We start from the raw sequence: 20,663 nt of genomic DNA, 5'->3' as shown, positions 1-20,663 counted from the left end.
ATATAGGGGGGGGGGGGGCTGAAATTCATTTCCGATAGAAATGCTTATTATATTTGTAATCAGCATAAAAAAAGGCATCAAATGGTGTATTCACTTTAGTCCTAACTCAATAATATGATTTTTTATAACTTTACCAAAAGGAATCGAATTTTAGTCTATTCACTTAAATCCTAACTCAATAATATGATTTTGTAGAACTTTACCTTCACTTTTGTCCTAACTCAATAATATGATTTGATAGAACTTTACCGAATATTTTTTTTTTCTAAGACAAGGGATTTTTTTAAGACAAGAAACATGACCTGTATTTCATTTATTTTTGGGAAATGAAAATTCTGTGATTAAAGTACTGAATTAGCCATTATCTAAATTAGACATTTTGCAAAAAGATTAAGTGAATGGAACTTACTCTTTTTCAAAGGAAGGCAGCCTCTTACAAAGCAATTCCAAAAAGTGTTCACACACTTTTAATTCCATTTAGCTGCCTGCTTATATTTTAAATTCTTTGCCTTTTCGTTGTCAGGTCTTAACCTGTCTTTACCACAATCTTGGAAGGAAAAGCGTCACAAAATGACCGATAAATGTTCAACTGGCAAGATAAATTTAATTTCCATTGACATTCAAAAAGCTTTTGACCTTGTTAACCACAATATTTTAGTTGAGAAACTTATAACTGATTTCAATATTGATTCTTTCGTGGTTAAATTGGTTGCCTCCTTTTTATCAAATAGAAAACAAGTAGTCAAATATAGGAATCATTATTCCAGTCCCCTCCCTGTCCACAATAGAGTACCCCAAGGTTATTTCCGAGGCCCCCTCCTGTTTTCTGTTATGATAAACAGCCTCGCTAAGGAATTTCCCCACAAATGGAAATTTTCGGATGACCCAACGGTTGTTAAAACCTGCTACAGAAACTTAGTAAGCGGGAGCATCCTCAATGATATTGCAGATGAAGCTGCAGACTTAGACATGAGAGTAAACCCTTCTAAATTTATAATAATGCCAATAGGTTTCCTTAAAACCTCACCCCCTTTCCTAAACCGTATCCCCTCAGATATTTCTGTGTCTTCCATTAAATTACTTGGTGTTACAATTTGCTCAAATTTAAAACGGAATATCAACGTTCAAGATATTGTCCATAGAGCTAACGCGTCCGTGTTTCCCCTTAAGCTCTTGAATAAATTTAATGTACCCCCAACCCATTCCCTAAGGATCTATACTTCCTTTGTCCGCCCACATCTGGAATATGCTTGTCCAGTTTGGCATCCTAGCATCTCCCGTCATGAATTAGCAAAAAATTGAATCCATTCAAAAAATGCCCTGAGAATAATTTTCAATGAAGGTAAGGTACTATAGTCACTCCTTCTAAAAATTAATTTAAAAAAACTTTTTCCACAAAATAAGTTTTTCAAAGAAAAGTAAAGAACTCAATTAAACCAAAAATTAGCAAAACTAAATCAAATAATCTACCAAGCGAGAACCTACCACAAATCTCTTGAGAAAATTTAATGTCCCCCATCCCATTGCTTAAGGATCAATACTTCCTTTGTCCGCCCACATTTGTAATATGCTTGTCCAGTTTGGCATCCTGGCATCTTCCGTAACGAATTAGAAAAATTGAATCTACTCAAAAAAGAGCCCTGAGGACAATTTTAAAGGAGGTAAGGTACCATACTCGCTCCTTCTAAAAATTAATTAAAAAAACTTTTCCCACAAAATAGGTTTTTAAAAGAAAAGTAAAGAACTCTATTAAACCAAAAATGAGCAAAAATAAAATTAAATAATCTACCAAGCGTAAAACTACCACAAATCAGCACCGATAAATAAATGAAACCTCAAACAAACAGAATTTACAATAAATAACCAAGTCAAACTCAAAACGAGCTGAAATTAACAGGAATAGGGCTCAAAACTCCTATGCTTACCCAAGGCCAGATTATAATTTGCACTTTACCGAAAAAATATAAATGTTTTCACTTTTAAAACTTTACTACATCAAATAATATTAACATTTTGGTTACTAAATATCAGTATATGCATATTAAACTGACGATGCACATTCATTTGAATTTTTAGCAGTAGAGTGCAAATTATGTTCTCGTCCCGTGAAATAATAGGGTTTTTATCTGTGGGGGAGTGTCCTCCTCAAAAACATAATTTCTATCTAGAAATCAACTACGCTGAACAAAATGGCTATCTCAAAATTTTGATTGGATGTGTTTGGGGAAATGGTGGGCGTGGAAGGGGTGTTAGTTGCCTTCCAATCACTTTTAACTATTAAAAAGGGCACAAGCCACTCCAATTCCCAATCGAATGAGCCCTTTTCAAAGTTTCTACGACTTTTCCTTTGATACGAAGTGCCCTAGTCTAAGACCATGAAAAAAATAGTACATTGTGCCAACATTGTTCTTTACTTAGGCAGCGCTATTGCGCTGCATATGAAAAGCAACGCTGGAAACGCTTGAGCACAGGAGAGGAACGTTGTGCCTCCATTTTGCGAAAAAAAGAATAATTAACCATCGCACGGAAAACATTTTCCCCAAAAGACATTCCCCATCCAGACACCGACTGCCACGTGCTGTTTCTGAGCCCGTTCCTGTCTTGTTCCCTATCCGTTGCTTGACCTCCAGGTATGAAAAAACCTTTGTACCTTTCATTACGGATAAAATAAACTGCTAGTTTTCCTTTTTTTTGTGGTACTGGTGATACCCAAGTTTTATGTTTCGTTCAATTTTATTTCCTCCCCCTTTTTATGTGTAAAAACTGTCTTCTATAACTGTAATAAATCAAATAATATTAGCATTTTGATTACTAAATATCAGCATATATATGTTAAACTGACAATGTACATTCATTTGTATTTTTTTTAGTAAAGTGCAAATTACTTTCTGGCCTTGGGAAGGCATAGGGGTTTTGAGCCCAACTTATGTTAATTTCTACTCGATTTGAGTTTGACTCGCTTATTTATTGTAATTTCTGTTCGTTTTGGGTTTAACTTATTTATAGATGCTGATTTGTGGTAGTTTCACGCTTGGTAGATTATTTGATTTTATTTTTGCTTATTTTTTGTTTAATGGAGTTCTTCACTTTTCTTTGAAAAACTTATTTTGTGGAAAAAGTTTTTTTTAATTAATTTCTGTTTGTTTTGTATTGACATAGTCTTTTCAGGGAAAAAGAAAATAATAAATTAAAATCTTTTTGTTTTTTTTAAGACTTTATAGTTTGGCCTGCTGTTTGTATGCTGGAGAAAGTTTTTCAGCAGTTTTTAACAACATATACCCTTTTAAAAATCTGGACACAAATAGTAGTGTTTAATTTAGTTTCATACCTCCTCTAGTTGACCTGAAATGGAAAACTTGATACTATTCGCAAAAAAATCTGTTTACTTTCTTTGATAGCTTGGATACACTTACGCTGTTTTGATTTGGTTAAATTTTAAGAGCAGAAGTCGCCCCGAAAGTTTAAACAAAATATCCTCAGTCATTCTTGGGATGCTGCTGAGATGGCTTATTGGGAATTAGCATTAACACAGTGCATTTTGATTTAATTTTAAGGCAAAATTTAGTTTTTAAACATAATGGGCAAATGGGAGGGTTAGCGCGGGTGGTGAATTAGTTGCCCTCCAATCACTTTAGACTATTTAAAAGGGCATAAGCCCTTTCAATTTTCAATCAAATGAGCCCTTTTCGAAGTTCCTACGACAACTCCTTCGATACGAAGTGCCCTGGTCTAAACAACAACAACCAAAAAATAAAAATAAAAAAATAACACATTGTAGCCACATCGATATTTACTATAAAAATGTCAAGCCTTCCAATCACTTTCGACTATTAAAAAGGGCGCTAGGCCTTTCGATTTCAAATTTAATGAGCCCTTTTTGAGTTTCTACGACAAGTCGACAACGTTTTCTATAAGCACCTTATATGCCCCCAGGGCATAAATTACAACCCTTACCCTAAGGGCTGTTAGGGTGGTTGTCATCCTCTAAAACATAATTTCAAGAACTTTCAACTACGATAAACAAAATGGCTATCTAAAAAAATGATTGGATGTGTTTGGGGAAATGGTGGGCGTGAGAGGGGCGTTAGTCGCTCCCCAATCACTTTCAACTATTAAAAAAGGCACTAGACCTTTCAATTTCCAATCAAATGAGCCCTTTTGCAGTTTCTACGACAATTCTTTCAATAAAAACCTTATATGCTCTCAGGGTAAAACTTATAAACCTTGCCCTGAGGGCTGGGGGGCTGTCATCCTCAAAGACCTAATATCCAGAACTTTATACTACGTTGAACAAAATGGATATCTGAAAATGTTTATTGGATGTGTTTGGGGGATAGGTGGGCGTGAGAGGGGGGTTAGTTACCTTCCAATAAATTTTGACTATTAAAAAGGGCACTAGGCCTCTCAATTTCCAATTGAATGAGCCACTTTTGAAGTTTTTACGACAACTATCTGTAAAAAACCTTATATGCCCCCAGGGCATAACTTACAACCTTTGCCCTAGGGAATCTGGGGGGTTTGTCATCCTTAAGTACCTAATTTCCAGAACTTTTAACTACGTTGAACAAAATGGCTATCTCTAAACTTTGATTAAACGTTTTTGGGGAAATGGTGGGTGTGAGAGGGGTGTTAATTACTCTCCACTCACATTCGACTATTAAAAAGGGCAATTTCAAATTCCAATCAAATGAGCCCGTTTTGAAATTTCCACAACAACTTTCTATATAAACCTTAAATGCCCATAGGGCATTACCTACAACCCTTGCACTGAGGACTCTGAGGGGGTTATCATCCTAAAAGACTTAATTTCCAGAACATTCACCTACGTTGAACAAAATGGATATCTCAAAATTTTGATTGGATATGTTTTCAGAGGCAACGCTGTAGCGTTGCCTATAGTAAAGGCAATACGGCTCCAATGTTTTATTATTTATTCATTTTTTTCCCAGAGGCACTTCATATGGAAGGGGTCGTCGTAGAAATTTCAATGGGGGCTCATTAGATTGGAAATAGATAGTTCTAGTGCCCTTTTTAATAGTCGAAAATGATTGGAGGGCAACTACCCCCCCCCCCCCAACGCCAATCATTACCCCAAACACATCCAAACAAAATTTTGAGATAGCCATTTTGCTCAGCGTAGTTGATTTCCGGATATAAAACATATTTTTGAGGAGGACGCTCCTCCATAACTCTCAGGGCAAAGGTTTTAAGTTATGCCCTGGGGGCATATAAGTCTTTTATAGAAGGCGTTGTCGTAGAAACTTCAAAACAGGCTCATTCGATTGGAAACTCAAAGGGATAGTGCCCTTTTTAATAGTCAAAAGTGATTGGAGGGCAACTAGCCCCCCCCCACACCCATCATTCGACCAAACACAACCAATCAAAATTTTGAGATAGCCATTTTGTTCGGCTTAGTTGATTTCCAGATAGAAAATATATTTTTGAGGAGGACAATCCCCCACAACCCTCAGGGCAAGGGTTTTAAGTTATGCCCTGGGGGCATATAAGTTTTTTTATAGAAAGCGTTGTCGTAGAAACTTCTAAGAAGGCTCATTCGATTAGAAATTCAAAGGGTTAGTGCCCTTTTTAATAGTCGAAAGTGATTGGAGGGCAACTAGCCCCCCCACGCCCATCATTCCCCCAAACACATCCAATCAAAATTTTGAGATAGCCATTTTGTCCAGCGTAGTTGATTTCCCGATAGAAAATATGTTTTTGAGGAGGACACTCCCCCACAACCCTCAAGGCAAGGGTTTTAAGTTATACCCTGGGAGTATATAAGAATTTTATAGAAGGCGTTGTCGTAGAAACTTCAAAAAAGGCTCATTCGATTGTAAATTCAAATGGCTAGTGCCCTTTTTCATAGTCAAAAGTGATTGGATGGCAACTAACCCCCCTCTCACGCCCATCATTTCCCCAAACACATCCAATCAAATTTTTGAGACAGCCATTTTATTAAACGTAGTTTTAAGTTCTGGAAATTAGTTTTTTGAGGATGACAACTCCCCCGTATCTCTCAGGGCAAGGGTTGTAAGTTATGCCCTGGGGGCATATAAGGTTTTGTATAGACAACATTGTCGTATAAACTTCAGAGAGGGCTCATTTGATTGGAAATTGAAAGTTCTAGTTGAATTTTTAAGCGTCAAAAGATACTGAAGGGTAACCAGCTCTCCTCCCCCTAAACCCTATTTTCCCAAATGCATCCAATAAAATTTTAAGATAGCTATTTTGTTAAAACTAGCTCAAAGATCATATAAAAAAAATTACGGTGTCGACACAACCCCCCAGGGCCCGGGGGCGGGCTTTGTAAGTTATGCCCTGGAGGCATATCTGGGTTTTATGGAAGGGATGTTTGTATTAACTTCAAAAAGGACTCATTTGATGGGAAATCGAAAGCTTTAGTTCAATTTTTAAGAGTCAAAAGAGATTGGAGGGCACCTAGTCCCTCCAACACTCAGCGGATATATATGGTCCTTATAGAAGGGATACTCATATAAACTTCAGAGAGAGCTCATTTGATTGAAAATAGAAAGTTCTAGTTCACTTTTAAATAGTCAAAACAGACCGAAGCTTAATCTAGTCCCCCTCGCCCCTTTTTCCCAAACCCATCCGATAAAAATTTTGAGATAGCAATTTTGTGAAAAATAGTTCAAACATCAGATAATAAAAAATCCGAGGTTGACACAAACCCATTTTTTCCATTTGATATTGTTACTTTGATATCAGTTCTGATACTTTGATGAATATTTGATTTTTTAAAGTTTGATTTTGAAATAGAGAATTTTTAAACACTTGAAATTTTTTGCAATCAAAAACGAACAAAAATTAATTAAAAAAAACTTTCAGAAAAAATCAGTGTTCCAAAGAAACGTAAAGGCTATTTTAAACTTTCGATCAATATATACATATACATTCTAGAATTCAAACTCAAAACAACCGGAAAATAATTTTAAAGAATAAAGGAAACCCAAAACGAAGAGAAACTAAATAAACAATCATAGCAAAAATATACAACAAGTAATAATATAAATTAATAAATAGATCTTAAAGCGAGTAATGCTCAGATTGAATATGAAAATCAAGCTTAAAACGAAAAAAAATATTTTCATATTGAAGTATAAATGAAACTTAAAACGAAAAGAAATTAAATAAACAATCAATGCAAACAAACATACAATAGACATAAATGTAAATTAATAAATAAATCTTAAAACGAGTGAAACTTAAAGTGACTATGTAAATCAAGCTTGAAACGAACAAAACTCACCATAAACAAAAGTTTGGGTATGACCTCCTTCTCTCACTGTAAAAGTCTAAAACCTACTGCGTCATTGGCGCTTTACTGAAAACTATATGCATCTTGAACAATCTTGGAAAGTATAAATAACATCAAATTGAATATTTGATGTATAATGATATTAATTGTTGAAAGATCCATCAGTTTAAGAATTTATTCCACTGTAATTGTATTTTTATTTTCAATGCTGTAAGAACTGGAAAAGAAAATATTTGTAATATAATCCATTTTCAGTTAAGCGCCAATGACGCTGTAGGTTTCTAGTTTTTATTTACAATTAGGAAAGCAGGCAGAATCCAAACACATGTTTGTAGCGAAACTATATTCGTCTTTAACAACTTTAAAAAGAGCTAATAAATTAAACTGAATATTTGATGTATAATGATGTATAATGTATAAAGCTCATCAGTTCAAAATGTTACTATAATTTTAATGTTTATTTTCAATGTTAAGTACAAAAGAAAATATTTGTCACAAAATTGGTTTTCAGTAAAGCGCCAATGACGCAGCAGGTTTTAGACTTTTACAGTGAGAGAAGTAGGTCATACCCAGACTCTTGTTTGTGGTGATTTTTGTTCGTTTCAAGCTTGATTTGCATATTCAATTTAAGTCTCGCGTGCTTTAAGATTTATTTATTCATTTATATTAATATCGATTGTATGTTTGTTTGCATTGATTGTTTATTTAATTTCTATTCGTTTTAAGTTTCATTTATACTTCAATGGGAAAAATTTTTGTTTTGTTTTAAGCTTGATTTTCATATTCAATCTAAACATTACTCGCTTTGAGATTTATTTATTCATTTATATTATTACTTGTTGTATGTTTTTGCTATAATTGTTTATTTAATTTCTGTTCGTTTTGGGTTTCATTTTTTCTTTAATAGTAATTTCTGGTCGTTTTGAGTTTTAATTTTAAAAGGTATTTGTATCTGCTGGGCTTAAGTTTAAAATGGCCTTTACTTTTCTTTGAAAAACTTAATTTCGGAAAGTTTTTTTAATTAATTTAGGAAAATGGTAAGCGTGAGAGGGGGGCTATCTGCCCTTCAATCACTTCTGACTATTAAAAAGGGCACTAGCCCTTTCAATTTCTAATCAAATGAACCTTTTGTGAAGTCTCTAAAACAACTATTTCAATAAAAAACCTTATATGCCTACAGGATATAACTTACAACCCTTGCCCTGGGGGCTGTGGTGGGTGAGGGGTTGTCATCAATTTCTAAAACTTTCAACTATGTTGAATAAAATGGCCATCTAAAAATTTCGATTGTATGTGTTTAGGGAAAAGATGGACGTGAAAGGTGGGTTATTTGCCCTCAAATCACTTTCGACTATTAAAAAGGGCACTAGCACTTTTTCCTATCGAATGAGCCCTTTTTCAAGTTTCTACGATCACAATTTCAATAAGAATCTCATATGCCCCCCAGGGCATAACTTATAACCCTTGCCCTGAAGACTGTGGGGGGAGGGTCCTGCTCAAAGTTATAATTTTCTGAACTTTAAACTGCGTGGAACAAAATTGCTGTCTCAAAATTTTGATTGGTTGTGTTTGGGGAAATGGTGGGTGGGGAAGGGGTGTTAGTTGCCTTCAATTAACTTTCGACTATTAAAAAGGGCACTAGCCATTTCAATTTCCAATCGAATGATTTTAAAATTTTTACGACACCAGTTTCTATATGACATTATATGCCCCCAGGGCTTAACTTACAACCTTAGCCCTGAGGGCTGTGGGGGGTTGTCATACTCAAAAACATAGTTTCCAGACCCTTCAACTACGTTCAACAAAATTGCTATATCAAAATGTTGATCGGATATGTTTGGGGAAATGATAAACATGGGGGGATATTCTTCCTTTGATCGCTTTTGACTATTAGTAAGGCCACTAGCCATCTCAATTCTCAATTGAATGAGTCATTTTTGTAGTTTCAACGAGAACGTTGGCAAAGACCTAATTTCCAGAACTTTCAACTACGTTGAACAAAATGTCTATCTCAAAATTTTGATTGGATGTGTTTGGGGAAATAGTAGGCGTGAGAAAGACCTTAGCTGCCCTCCAATCACTTTTGACTATTAAATAGGGCACTAGCGCTTTAAATTTCCATTTGAATGAGCCCTTTTTGAAGTTTCTACGACAACGCTTTCTATAAAAACCTTATAGGCCCCCAGGGCATACCTTACAAACCTTGTCCTGAGGGCTGTGGGGGGGGGGTTGTCATCCTCAAAGACCTAATTTCCAGAACTTTCAACTACGTTGAACAAAATTGCTATCTTAAAATTTTGATTGGATGTGTTTGGGGAAATGGTGGGCGTGAGAGGGATGTTAGTTGCCCTCCGATCACTTTCGACTACTAAAAAGGGCGCTAGCCCTTTGAATTTCCAATCGAATGAGCCCTTTTTGAAGTTTCTAAGACAACACTTTCTATAAAAACCTTATATACCCCCAGGGAATAACTCACAACCTTCGCCCTGAGGGCTGTGGGGGGAGTGTCCTTCTCAAAGACATAATTTCTAATTGGAAATCAACTACGCTGAACAAAATGGCCATCTCAAAATTTTGACTCGATGTGTTTCGGGAAATGGTGGGCGTAGAAGGGTTGGTAGTTGCCTTTCAGAAACTTTCGACTATTAAAAAGGGCACAAGCCACTCCGATTTCCAATTGAATGAGCCCTTTTCCAAGTTTCTATGACAACTTCTTCGGTTCAAAATTTCCGAGTCTAAAGGAGAAAAAAAAATAATACACTGTGCGAACATCGTTATTATACACCCACGGGGCATAATGTAAAACCCTTGCCCTAAGGGTTGTGGGGGAGTGTCCTCCTCAAAAATATATTTTTTATCTGGAAATCCTCTACGTTGGACAAAATGGCTATATCAAAGTTTTGATTGGATATGTTTGGGGAAATTGTTGGCGTGGAAGGGGTGTTAGTTGCCTTCCAATCACTTTCGACTATTAAACTGGGCACTAGCCTCTCCAATTTCCAATCGAATGAGCTCTTTTCTAAATTTCTTAGTTAAGTCCATCGCTAGGAAGTGCCCTGGTATGGAAGAAAACAAAAAAAAATAATACATTGTGCCAACATCGTTCTTTACTTAGGCAGCGCGATTGCACTGCCTATGATGCTAAGAAACTATAGCGTAAAGAGTGAGGGGTTGAGGAGGGGGCAACCCCTCTCATATACGGAACAATTTATATTCGTTTTAAGTTGTAATTTTGCTACTTCCATTCAGGTGAATAAACTTGTTTTTTTATTATTTCATTTTTAACATCTATCTCAAGTCATTAAACATAATTTTTCATTCCCTCGATCATTCCATCCCTGTTACCTATTTTCCAGCGTATTTAATTGTATATTTTTTTAAATTTTTAATGTTAATTTAAGAATCCTCAGATTCCTTTTTTTGAGTGACTCAGTGGGTCGCAAAGCGGCTGGTTTTTTTTGTTTGTTTTAAGCCTACCCTCAAATTCCTTGTTCTCTTTAAAACAGGACTTTTCAGTTGCTTCAGCATGCTCATCCCCTAGGATGGGCATGTTGGCAATCCTCTGAGACTGCCATTATTTTCATTCCTTAAAAAAGACACCAGGCTAGTAGGAGAAGAGGGGGGAGGTAAAGGTAACACAATTGCCTACCTATATTTTGAAAAATATTCTTTTTAATATGTTCCTTATAAACGTGAAATCCCTTCAAGACTTCGAAAAATGTCTATACTATATATTCATTAGAAACAAAAAAAGTCCTTACACCCCCCCCCCATTTTTGTGACTCGGTGGCACTGATTTCAGGTTGAATGTGTCTATTATTCTGTCTTTTTATGTTCCGAGACTGAGCACAACTATCACAGTTCGAAACATGGGTGAGAGCAAAACCTTATAACTACTACTAGACCACTGAATGCTTTCTCTTTCAACCAAAATACATTCAAGAAATGTTTATAAAAACCCTCAAGAACGGCCTCAATTATTCGCAATGCAAATCTTATAAGCACATTGAAGAATCGATTTAGATAGTTAAATACTCCTTAAGCAGGTCACTTTATATCAGCCTCAGTTTCCTAATTTCCGTTCATCACAGACACTGGCTAACTTTTTGGCATTAGGTATATCTACAACACGCCTTACCACTTCATGGATGGATTTCTATTGGTACATCAGTTGGGGGGAGGGGTGGAATTGGCTTATTCCCATACTTTTCTTTGGTATTTTCAGGAAAATTATGTTTTTGGGTACTTTCGCAGAACAACCAATTAAGCATTAAAACCCTCCCCCTAGATTTTGAAAAACACATTTTGCCCCTCCCGCATTTTTGTGAAATTCTAGTGTATAATAATTTGATGTGACAGGTTTTCTTCCAATGATTTCTGAAAACATGTTGGTTATTTTTTTTTGCCATGATTTGCTGCACTCCATATGCTATGAGATTGGAAAATTGTGTATTGCTAAAGTTTCCCAAATGAGACACTAACAAATGTCCACTTATCTTTTTGGATAATAATGCTCAATACATGGTAGTAATACTTCAGATGCTCTGGCTGAATATTCATGGTGTATATAAAGGGTAACATTGAAGAACATCTGGCTGATCAAACAGTTCGTGGTAACGAACTGTAAGTAAGGTGCGACCCGGCTCAATGGTAACCGAAACTCTAGAAAATAGGTTTTTGATACCAATAGATACATAAAAAGAATCAGATTTCATTGCTGATTTCAAATATATAACTTTCATCAAGTTTAGTGCTACCCATCAAAAGTTACGCGTCTGAGAAAATTTGGCTGATTTTCAAAAAAAGGGGGAAAGACCCCCCAAAAGTTATAGAACCTTAATGAAAATCACACCGTCATATTCAGCATATCAGAGAACCCTACTGTAGAGGTTTCAAGCTCCTATCTACAAAAATGTGGAATTTTGCATTTTTTGCCAGAAGAAAGATCACGGATGCGTGTTTATTTGTTTTGTTTTTTGTTTTTTTCCCATGGGTGATCGTATCGACCCAGTGATCCTAGAATATCGTGGGAGGGCTCATTAGAACGGAAATTAAAAGTTCTAGTGCCCTTTTTTAGTGACCAAAGAAAATTGAGGGCAACTAGGCCCCCTCCCACGCTTATTTTTTTTCCAAAGTCACCCGATCAAAATTTTGAGATAGCCATTTTGTTCAGCATGGTCGAAAATATGATAAATATGTCTTTTAGGATGACTTGATCCCCCAAAGTCCCCAGGGGGAGGGCTAAAGGATGTGAACTTTACCCAATGTTAACATATAGAATTGGTTATTGGGAAGTATACAGAAGTTTTCAGGAGGTTTTTTTCTGGTAGTGGGAGGGAAGGGTGGGTCGGAGGTTATGTTGGAGGATCTGTCCATGAAGGAAGTTTTCATGGGGGAAGGGAAATTGCCATGAAGGGGGTGCCGGACTTGCCAGCATTATTTATTGGCTATTGGGAAGTATACAGACATTTTCAGGAAGGATTTTCTTCTGGAGGGGGTGGGCTAGAGGAGGGGGTTACTCTGGAGAATCTTTCCGTGGAGGATGCTTCTTTGGGGTAAGGGACATTTCTATGAAGGGGACGCCGGATTTCCAAGCATTATTTAAAAAACGATCAGAAATTAAATAAAAAAAAACAAGTTTTTTCAGCTGAAAGTAAGAAGGAACATTAGAACTTAAAACGAACAGAAATTATAACGTATGTGAGGGGATTCTCCCCCAAGTCAATACCTCACTCTTTACGCTACAGTTTTTTTAGTGCTTTCAAAAGAGCTATCTATTCTAATTAAACGGCCTTTGTGATTCAGGGGTTTGTGAATTAAAATTTGTTTTAACTTTTAACGTGAAGAGCGTGATATTGACTAAGGGGAGAACCCCTCATATGCGTTATAATGCATACGTAATAAAAAAAAAACAATAAAAAAAACAAGCGATACGGATCAATAGTAATCGAAACTTTTAAAAACGGAATTTTGATGTCAATACATATATCAAAATAATTGGTTCATAATTCTGAATATAAATATATAAATTTTATTAAGTTTGGTATTACTCATCAAAGGCTACGAGCCTGAGAAAATTTACTTGATTTTTTAAAGAGGGGGGAAACATCCCTACAAGTGAAAGAATTTTAATGAAAATTTCACCATCAGATTCAGCGTATCAGAAAACCCTATTACATAGGTTTCAAGCTCATATCTGCAAAAATCTGCAACTTTGTATTTTTTACCAGAAGAAAAATATACGAATATAGAAGTTAGTTACGCAAGTTAATTTGTAAAGACATCCATTTAGCAAAAGAAAAGTAAAATTTTTATGCAAATTTTGTTTACTCATTCAATGACGGTTAGCCAAAATAAAAGCTGAATTAACTAAAAAACGATGAGAACTTAAATAAAAAAAACAAGTTTTTGAAACTGAAAGTAAGGAGCGACATTAAAACTTAAAACGAACAGAAATTATTCCGTATATGAGAGGGGCTGTCCCCTCCTCAATGCCTCGCTCTTTACGCTAAAGTTTGACTCTGTCTCACAACTTTATTTTTAAAACAATAAAAAACTTTAGCGTAAAGAGCGAGGCGTTGAGGAGGGGACAGCCCCTTTCATATATGGAATAATTTCTGATCGTTTTAAGTTTTAATGTCGCTCCTTACTTTCAGTTTAAAAAACTTGTTTTTTTATTTAAAAGTTATATTCTAAGACAACAATGCAAGGTCATATTCAGGGAGGGGTTTGGGGGCTTGAATCCCCCTTGTAATATTTGTCAAACTCATACAAACATAATAAAATGCATAAAACACATTTTAATGTGTTTTTAAAATCTAGTTTAACCCCCCCCCTTTGATAAAAATCCCCCCTTTGAACAAATCCTGGATAAAGCCCTGAAACAGCGTCTTCATCATAGTCAGATAAATAATCAAAATTTCCCAATTTAAAAACTGAAGTTCATTCTCATTATCTGGCTTTGTTAGAGAGGCATTCTCCCTACTATTCTGAATAACATTGCTACGGTTTTCTTTAACTGTATTGACGCTTTTTTGCATGGCTTGAGTCAAAGTTTTCAGTTTAGTCAAATAGCTCGAGCCAAATTTTCAGTTTTTCAGTTCAAATTTTAATATTTTCAGTTCAGTTTATGGCTCGAGTCAAAGTTTGAATTTAGAAGGACGGCATAACCATCAAAATCCTCAATAAAACCTTTGCGGTATGTCTCAGTATAGAAACTGTATACCGTCAGTAGGTGTCATTAAAATGTTGCAAATTCTATATGTAGTTTGATAAGTTTATTCCATAAGCATTTTATACACAGTTTTGTGTCATAGCTGTGGACTAGGCTGGAAATTTCAGGGAAAGTTTGTTTTTGTGAAGGACAAAAGGTTTTAGAACTTTTTTCTCTGACTTATACGACAGATCAGACGCAACGACTGTAGTCCAGTAGGCTGTTTGGCTAGTTTTGCCGAACAAAATATCACCAAAACATTTGGAAAAATATTTGCCAAGCAAAAACTCACGCATGAAAAAAAAATATCACCTGTGCAACTTTACGATTCGCTCTCCAGATGTTTGTACTGGTGGAGGGATAAATAATTTCACAAAGTACTTCATGCAGTTATCTTGTCATTGTTATATCCCTAAAATCAACAATTGAAGATACAATCCTATAGGGTCTACTATTGTTTGATAGTCAATAATTACTATTCATTTTGCATTCGAAGAAATAAAAACTACCTTCCCTTCCATTCAGTTTGAAATCTTCTCCTTCTAAAAATCTTATGACTATCATACTAGCCCCAAAATTTCTTATACCTTAACTTATAAACGGGTGGCCTAATTCTACATTCCTCCGTGGAGTACTTTTGTGTGTTAGGGAGAAGGCGGGGGGGGGGGTAACAAACTTGTCTGATTTTTATAGAAGACTATACACAACGCTTGCTTCGTTTTTATGCGTGTCGTCCAGCTGGCTCTTTGGCCAGTTTTCTAAATAATTTTCTGATTTTTGGTAGTTTTTTTTTTTATAGCTCACAATTATACTGTGAAAATGGATGCGTTTATGCTAAATTAACCATTCAAGCATTGATATCCCTAGCCATCCTAGGACTGGAATGTTGACAGAAAGAGTCGTGCCTATTTCTTTTCCCCGTTCCAGAAAAGGAAGCAGAGCAAACTCTAATATTTTCTTCTCAATCGATCTCTGCAATACACATTCTCTTGTATCTCCCCAGTTAGTTTTATTCCAGTGTCCGCTGGAATTGAATCTAGAAATCCTTTCGTTTCAGTGGAAAAGATGCTAGGATACCTCTTCTGTTAGAATACTTTAGAAACCTACATTCAATAATCCGAAAAGTTAGTAGAATTATTTCAAACATTCAAAGCCAAAGTACTTAGACTAAGGTTATTCAAGAACGTTATGGGATTTTTTGCTTCAAAAGGTTATGTCTATATCCATCCTTTTAGAACATTAAATAAAAAAAAGGATTTTTTCAACTGAAAGTAAGGAGCAACGTTAAAACTTAAAACGAACAGAAATTATTACGTATATAAAGGGGGCTATCCCCTGAAAAAAGATCACGGATTGCAAGAAGAAAGATCACGGATGCGTGTTTTTTCCAGGGTGATCGTATCGACCCAGTGGTCCTAGATTATCAAGAGAGGTCTCATTCGAACGGAAACTAAAAGTTCTAGTGCCATTTTTAAGTGACCAAAAAAATTGGAGGGCAACTAGGCCCCTCCCCCGCCCTGTTCTCCCAAACTCGGCCGATCCAAATTTTGAGATAGCCATTTTGTTCATCATAGTTGAAAGGCCCAGTAACTATGCCTTTGGGTATAACATGACACCCCCCCCCTACAGCCCCAGGAGAAAGGTCTTTTAGTTATAAAAAGCCTTTGCAACAAGCCTGTGGCTTTCTCCTGTATTGAATTAAATGAAGATAAACAAGTTTTTTTTTTAACTGAAAGTAAGGAACGATATCAAAACTTAAAACGAACAGAAATTATTCCGTGTATGAAAGAGGCTGCCCCTCCTCAACGCCTCGCTCTTTATGCAAAACTGTTTTATTGTTTTAAGAGATAGAGTTGTCAGAAAGAGTCGAACTTTAGCGTAAAGAGCGTGGCGTTGAGGAGGGGACAACCCCTTTCATATACGGAATAATATCTGTTCGTTTTAAGTTTTAATGTCGCTCCTTACTTTCAGTTAAAAAAAACTAGCTTTTTAAAATTTAATTTCTGAACATTTTTGAATTAATGCAGGTTTTGATTTTGGCTCACCGTACATGAATAATTAAAACAAAATTCACATATTAATTTTAATTTTTTTTGGCTTAATGACTTTCTCGAAAGTTGTTTAATTTTATTTATGAACGTTTTTATTAGTAATAAATATACCTAACGTATGAATTAACTTACGTAACAAAATTCTATATTCGTATATATTTTAATTAGGTATATTAGGGGGTTCGCCCCCTAGTCAATACCTCACTTTTTACGCTAGAGTTCCAATTTGTTTCCAATTTCTTAGGAATGACCCCTTATTCACAAAGGCCGTTAATTAGAATAGATAGCTCTTATGAATTTACTAAGAAAAACATAAAGAAAATACTGACAAAACACGACAAAGCGAACATTTCAAGGGGACAAACACCCCTCTTCTTCAGTGCAAAACGAGAAGATATAATCGATAAGAGTGCCGAAGAAAAAACCAACAAAATAACACGCGGAAAGTCAATTTTAATGTGAAAAAACAATGAAAAAAAAATCAAAAGACGAATAAAATTCAATAAAAACCAAAAATTGTAAGAATTAAAACCAAATATCTAACAACAATAAAAGTGAGTCATTCACCAATATCCGTTATTTGCAAAGTAATTCAAAATTGAACTGTCATCGACGGATATTAGCGAATAACTGAGAAATAAGAGAAAAACATTCATTCACTCAAACCAAAACGAAAAAGCAATTGAATGAGTTGGAGAGCAATGTCAGCTGATACCTGATTTTAATAATTGCATTCCTCGCAGACGCAAACACTCTTGAGACTTAAGGGGTTGTTGACGTGTCTGATTAAGTGATTGGGAAAGTGGTACAAGGCGAATTAAATCATATTCGTAATAGTTTCCATTCGTTTTAAGTTTTAAATGTTGAAAAGTTTTCAGTTGAAAAGTTTTTCAGTTGCTTTTTTTTATTTAATTTATGATCATTCTTTTAAATAATGCTGGGAAATCTGGTACCCCTTCATAGCAATTTCCTTTCCCCCATGAAAACTTCCTAAATGAAAGATCCTCCCACGTAACCCATGACCCCCCTGCCCCCCCCCCCAAACTACCAGACTACCCCCTGAAAAAATACCCCAAACTACCCCCTGAAAAAATCTGCATGCCTCCCAATAGCCAATACTATATGTAAACAATGGGAAAAGTTCATAACTTGCAGCCCTTCACCCTAGGACTGTGCGGGATTAAGTCATCCTCAAAGACATAGTTTTTGTATTTTCCGACCATGATGAACAAAATGGCTATCTCAAAATTTCGATCGAGTGACTTTGGGAAAAAGTGAGCGTATGAGGGGGCCTGGTTTCCCTCCATATTTTTTTTTCGTCACTTAAAAAGGGCACTAGAACTTTTAATTTCCGTTCGAATGAGCCCTCTCGCGATATTCTAGGCCCAATGGATCGATATGATCACAAATGGGAAAAAAACACGCATCCGTGATCTTTCTTCTGGAAAAAAAAAATACAAAATTCCACATTTTTGCAGATAGGATCTTGAAACCTCTACAGTAGGGTTTTCTATACGCAGAATATGATGGTGTGATTTCAATTAAGATTCTATGTTTTTCAGGGGGTGTTTCCCTTTTTTTGAAAATAAGGCAAATGTTTTTAGGCTCGTATCTTTTGATGGGTAGGACTAATTTTGATGAAATTCATATATTTGAAATCCTTACTCCTTACTTACAGTTCGTTACCACGAACTGTTTGATTAGCGATACCAAATCAAACGGAAATAAATATTCATACAGAAAAGGCAATTTATCCTATAATCCTTGTATGCGCCAAGCCTCTAGCCTCCATGAACAGCCTCTTTTCTCTTCAATATAAGTGACCATTCTGTAGTTGGCTTTTCATATAATTAATTAAAAAAAAGCTTTCAAAAAAATAAGTTTTTCAAAGAAAAGTAAAGGCCATTTTAAACTTAAGCTCAGTTGATACGAATACCTGTTAAAATTCAAACTAAAAACGACCAGAAATTAATATTAAAGAATAAATTAAACCCAAAATGAATAGAAATTAAATAAACAATCATAGCAAAAAGCATACAACAGGTAATAATATAAATGAATAAATAGATCTTAAAGCGAGTAATGCTTAGATTGAATGTGAAAATCAAGCTTAAAACGAAAACAAACGTTTTGCTATTACAGTATAAATGAAACTTAAAACGAACAGAAATTAAATAAACAATCAATGCGAACAAACATACAATATATATTAATGTAAATGAATAAATAAATCTTAAAACGAGTGAAACTGAAAAAGAATATGGAAATCCAGTTTGGTTCGAATAAAAATAACTACAAACAAGAGTCTGGGTATCGCCTCACCGCAGAAGCCCAAAACCTACTGCGTCATTGGCGCTTTGCTGAAAATGATTCTTTGAAATGTTTTCACTTTTGTAACTTTAAGAAACCAAAAATTAATTAAGATTTTAGGGAATAAATATCTGCAAATGTATATTAAATTGACAATGCACATTTTTTTTCAGTAAACTCATTTGAATTTTTTTTCAGTAAAGTACAAATTTTATTCTGGCTTTTAGAAAGCATGGGGTTTTTGAACTCTACTCATATTAATTTATGGTCGTTTTGAGTTTGACTCTAATATTTATTTTAATTTTTGTTCGTTTTGGGTTTCATTTATTTGTTGATACTGATTTGGGGTAGTTGTATGCTTGATAGATTATATGATAGTCCGGACGCCAGGTGTTGAAAATTTGAATCATACCACGACAGAATAGGGATGCTACGAGAATTAGCCTACCCTCCACCCCCTAAATTGACCAAGCGGATTAAAAAATACCAATGGCACTTGCTTGTGAGTAGTGAAACACTCCGAAACTTGAGATTTTATTATATTTTGGTGTTTCATGCAAGAAAATGCATGTTCCACAAAGTTTGAGGTGCAGTTTTCCACTCAAATAGAAATGCCCAGAAGCCATAGAATGTTTTCATTACAAACTAACACGATTAGTTAGAAAAAATGCCAGAGTAAAAAAAAAATGGCAAAACTATATGATTCTTGAACAGTCTTGGAAAGTATAAACAAAATCAAATTGAATATTAGATATATGAAGATATTAATTGTTGAAAGATCCATCAGTTCAAGATTTCTTTTCACTGCAATTTTTATTTTCATTTTCAATGCTGTAAGAACTGGAGAATAATAAATTTGTAATATACGAGTAATTCGTTTTCAGTGAAGCACCAATGACGCAGAAGGATTTAGGTTTTTACAGTTAAAGAAGTGGGCAGTATCCAAGTTTTGTTGTAGTGAAACTATATTTGCCTTGGCCAATCTTGAAAAGAACTAACAAGTTAAACTGAATATTTGATGAATAATTATATTCATTGCTGAAAGCCCATCAGTTAAAAATTTAACAACAATTTTAATATTTATTTTCAATAACATGCACAAACGGCGGCATTTGTAATACAATGTATCCTTATTAAAGTGCCACTGACGGGGAAGATTGTAGGCTTCTATAGTTAGGCAACGCCCGCACTCTTGTTAATATTTAGTTTTGTTCGATCCAAATTGTTTTTCTATATTCTTTTTAAATTTCACTTGTCTTAAGATTTATTTATTCATTTAAATTAATATATATTACATGTTTGTTCGCATTGATTGTTTATTTAATTTCTGTTCGTTTTAAGTTTCATTTAAACTTTAAAATGGCCTTTACTTTTCTTTGAAAAACTTATTTTTCGGAAAGTTTTTTTTAATTAATTTTTGTTCGTTTTTGATTGCAAAAAGCTTCAAGTTTTTATGGCATGGAAGGGGGGGGGGTACTTACTGTATGAGTATTCTTGACTTTAAAAAACAGATCTAGAACTTTCAATTTGAATCGAATGAGGCTTTTTTCAAAGTCTATACGATTACCTCTTTAATAAAAACCTTATATATGAACAATAGACAGCTTGCATAACGTGTGGACAGCGATTGACAACAATAAAGTGATTGAAAAATAGCTCCAATAAGGGGGTTTAGACCATTTCACTTGCTGACACAAAGGGATCACGAATGTTTGGAATTGACCTTGATAGGATTTTGTGTGCCAAAGCAATTTTGCATCTATCACAGAGTATGTATTTTAACCTTATAGTTGGATAATTATAATAGATTTCC

General features: G+C 35.0%; 2 protein-coding genes across 3 annotated transcripts in view; one reads left to right on the top strand and one right to left on the bottom strand.

Annotated features, from left to right (window-relative positions):
• The window catches only part of LOC148955072 (CUE domain-containing protein 2-B), a 31,194-nt gene extending 30,661 nt beyond the window's left edge, over window positions 1-533 (bottom strand). Inside the window, exon 1 of the mRNA XM_089108046.1 lies at window positions 410-533. Within this exon, the coding sequence (XP_088964172.1) occupies window positions 410-477 (68 nt within the window). The 5' untranslated portion in view covers window positions 478-533. The remainder of the gene's footprint in view (window positions 1-409) is intronic.
• A 14,980-nt stretch (window positions 534-15,513) lies between these two features.
• LOC148955071 (cyclic nucleotide-gated channel alpha-3) overlaps window positions 15,514-20,663 on the top strand; it is a 339,464-nt gene continuing 334,314 nt past the window's right edge. Inside the window, exon 1 of one of the 2 annotated variants that reach the window (XM_089108043.1) lies at window positions 15,514-15,613. The gene's annotated coding sequence lies outside the window, so the exon portion shown is untranslated. The remainder of the gene's footprint in view (window positions 15,614-20,663) is intronic. The other variant, XM_089108044.1, reaches the window with a different exon arrangement.

The sequence above is a fragment of the Artemia sp. Qi Xiang Cuo genome, chromosome 2, assembly GCF_049724085.1.
Source record: "Artemia sp. Qi Xiang Cuo chromosome 2, ASM4972408v1, whole genome shotgun sequence".
NCBI lineage: Eukaryota > Metazoa > Arthropoda > Branchiopoda > Anostraca > Artemiidae > Artemia > Artemia sp. Qi Xiang Cuo.
Note: the sequence above shows the minus strand (reverse complement) of the source record. Positions and strands in the feature narration are given on the sequence as shown.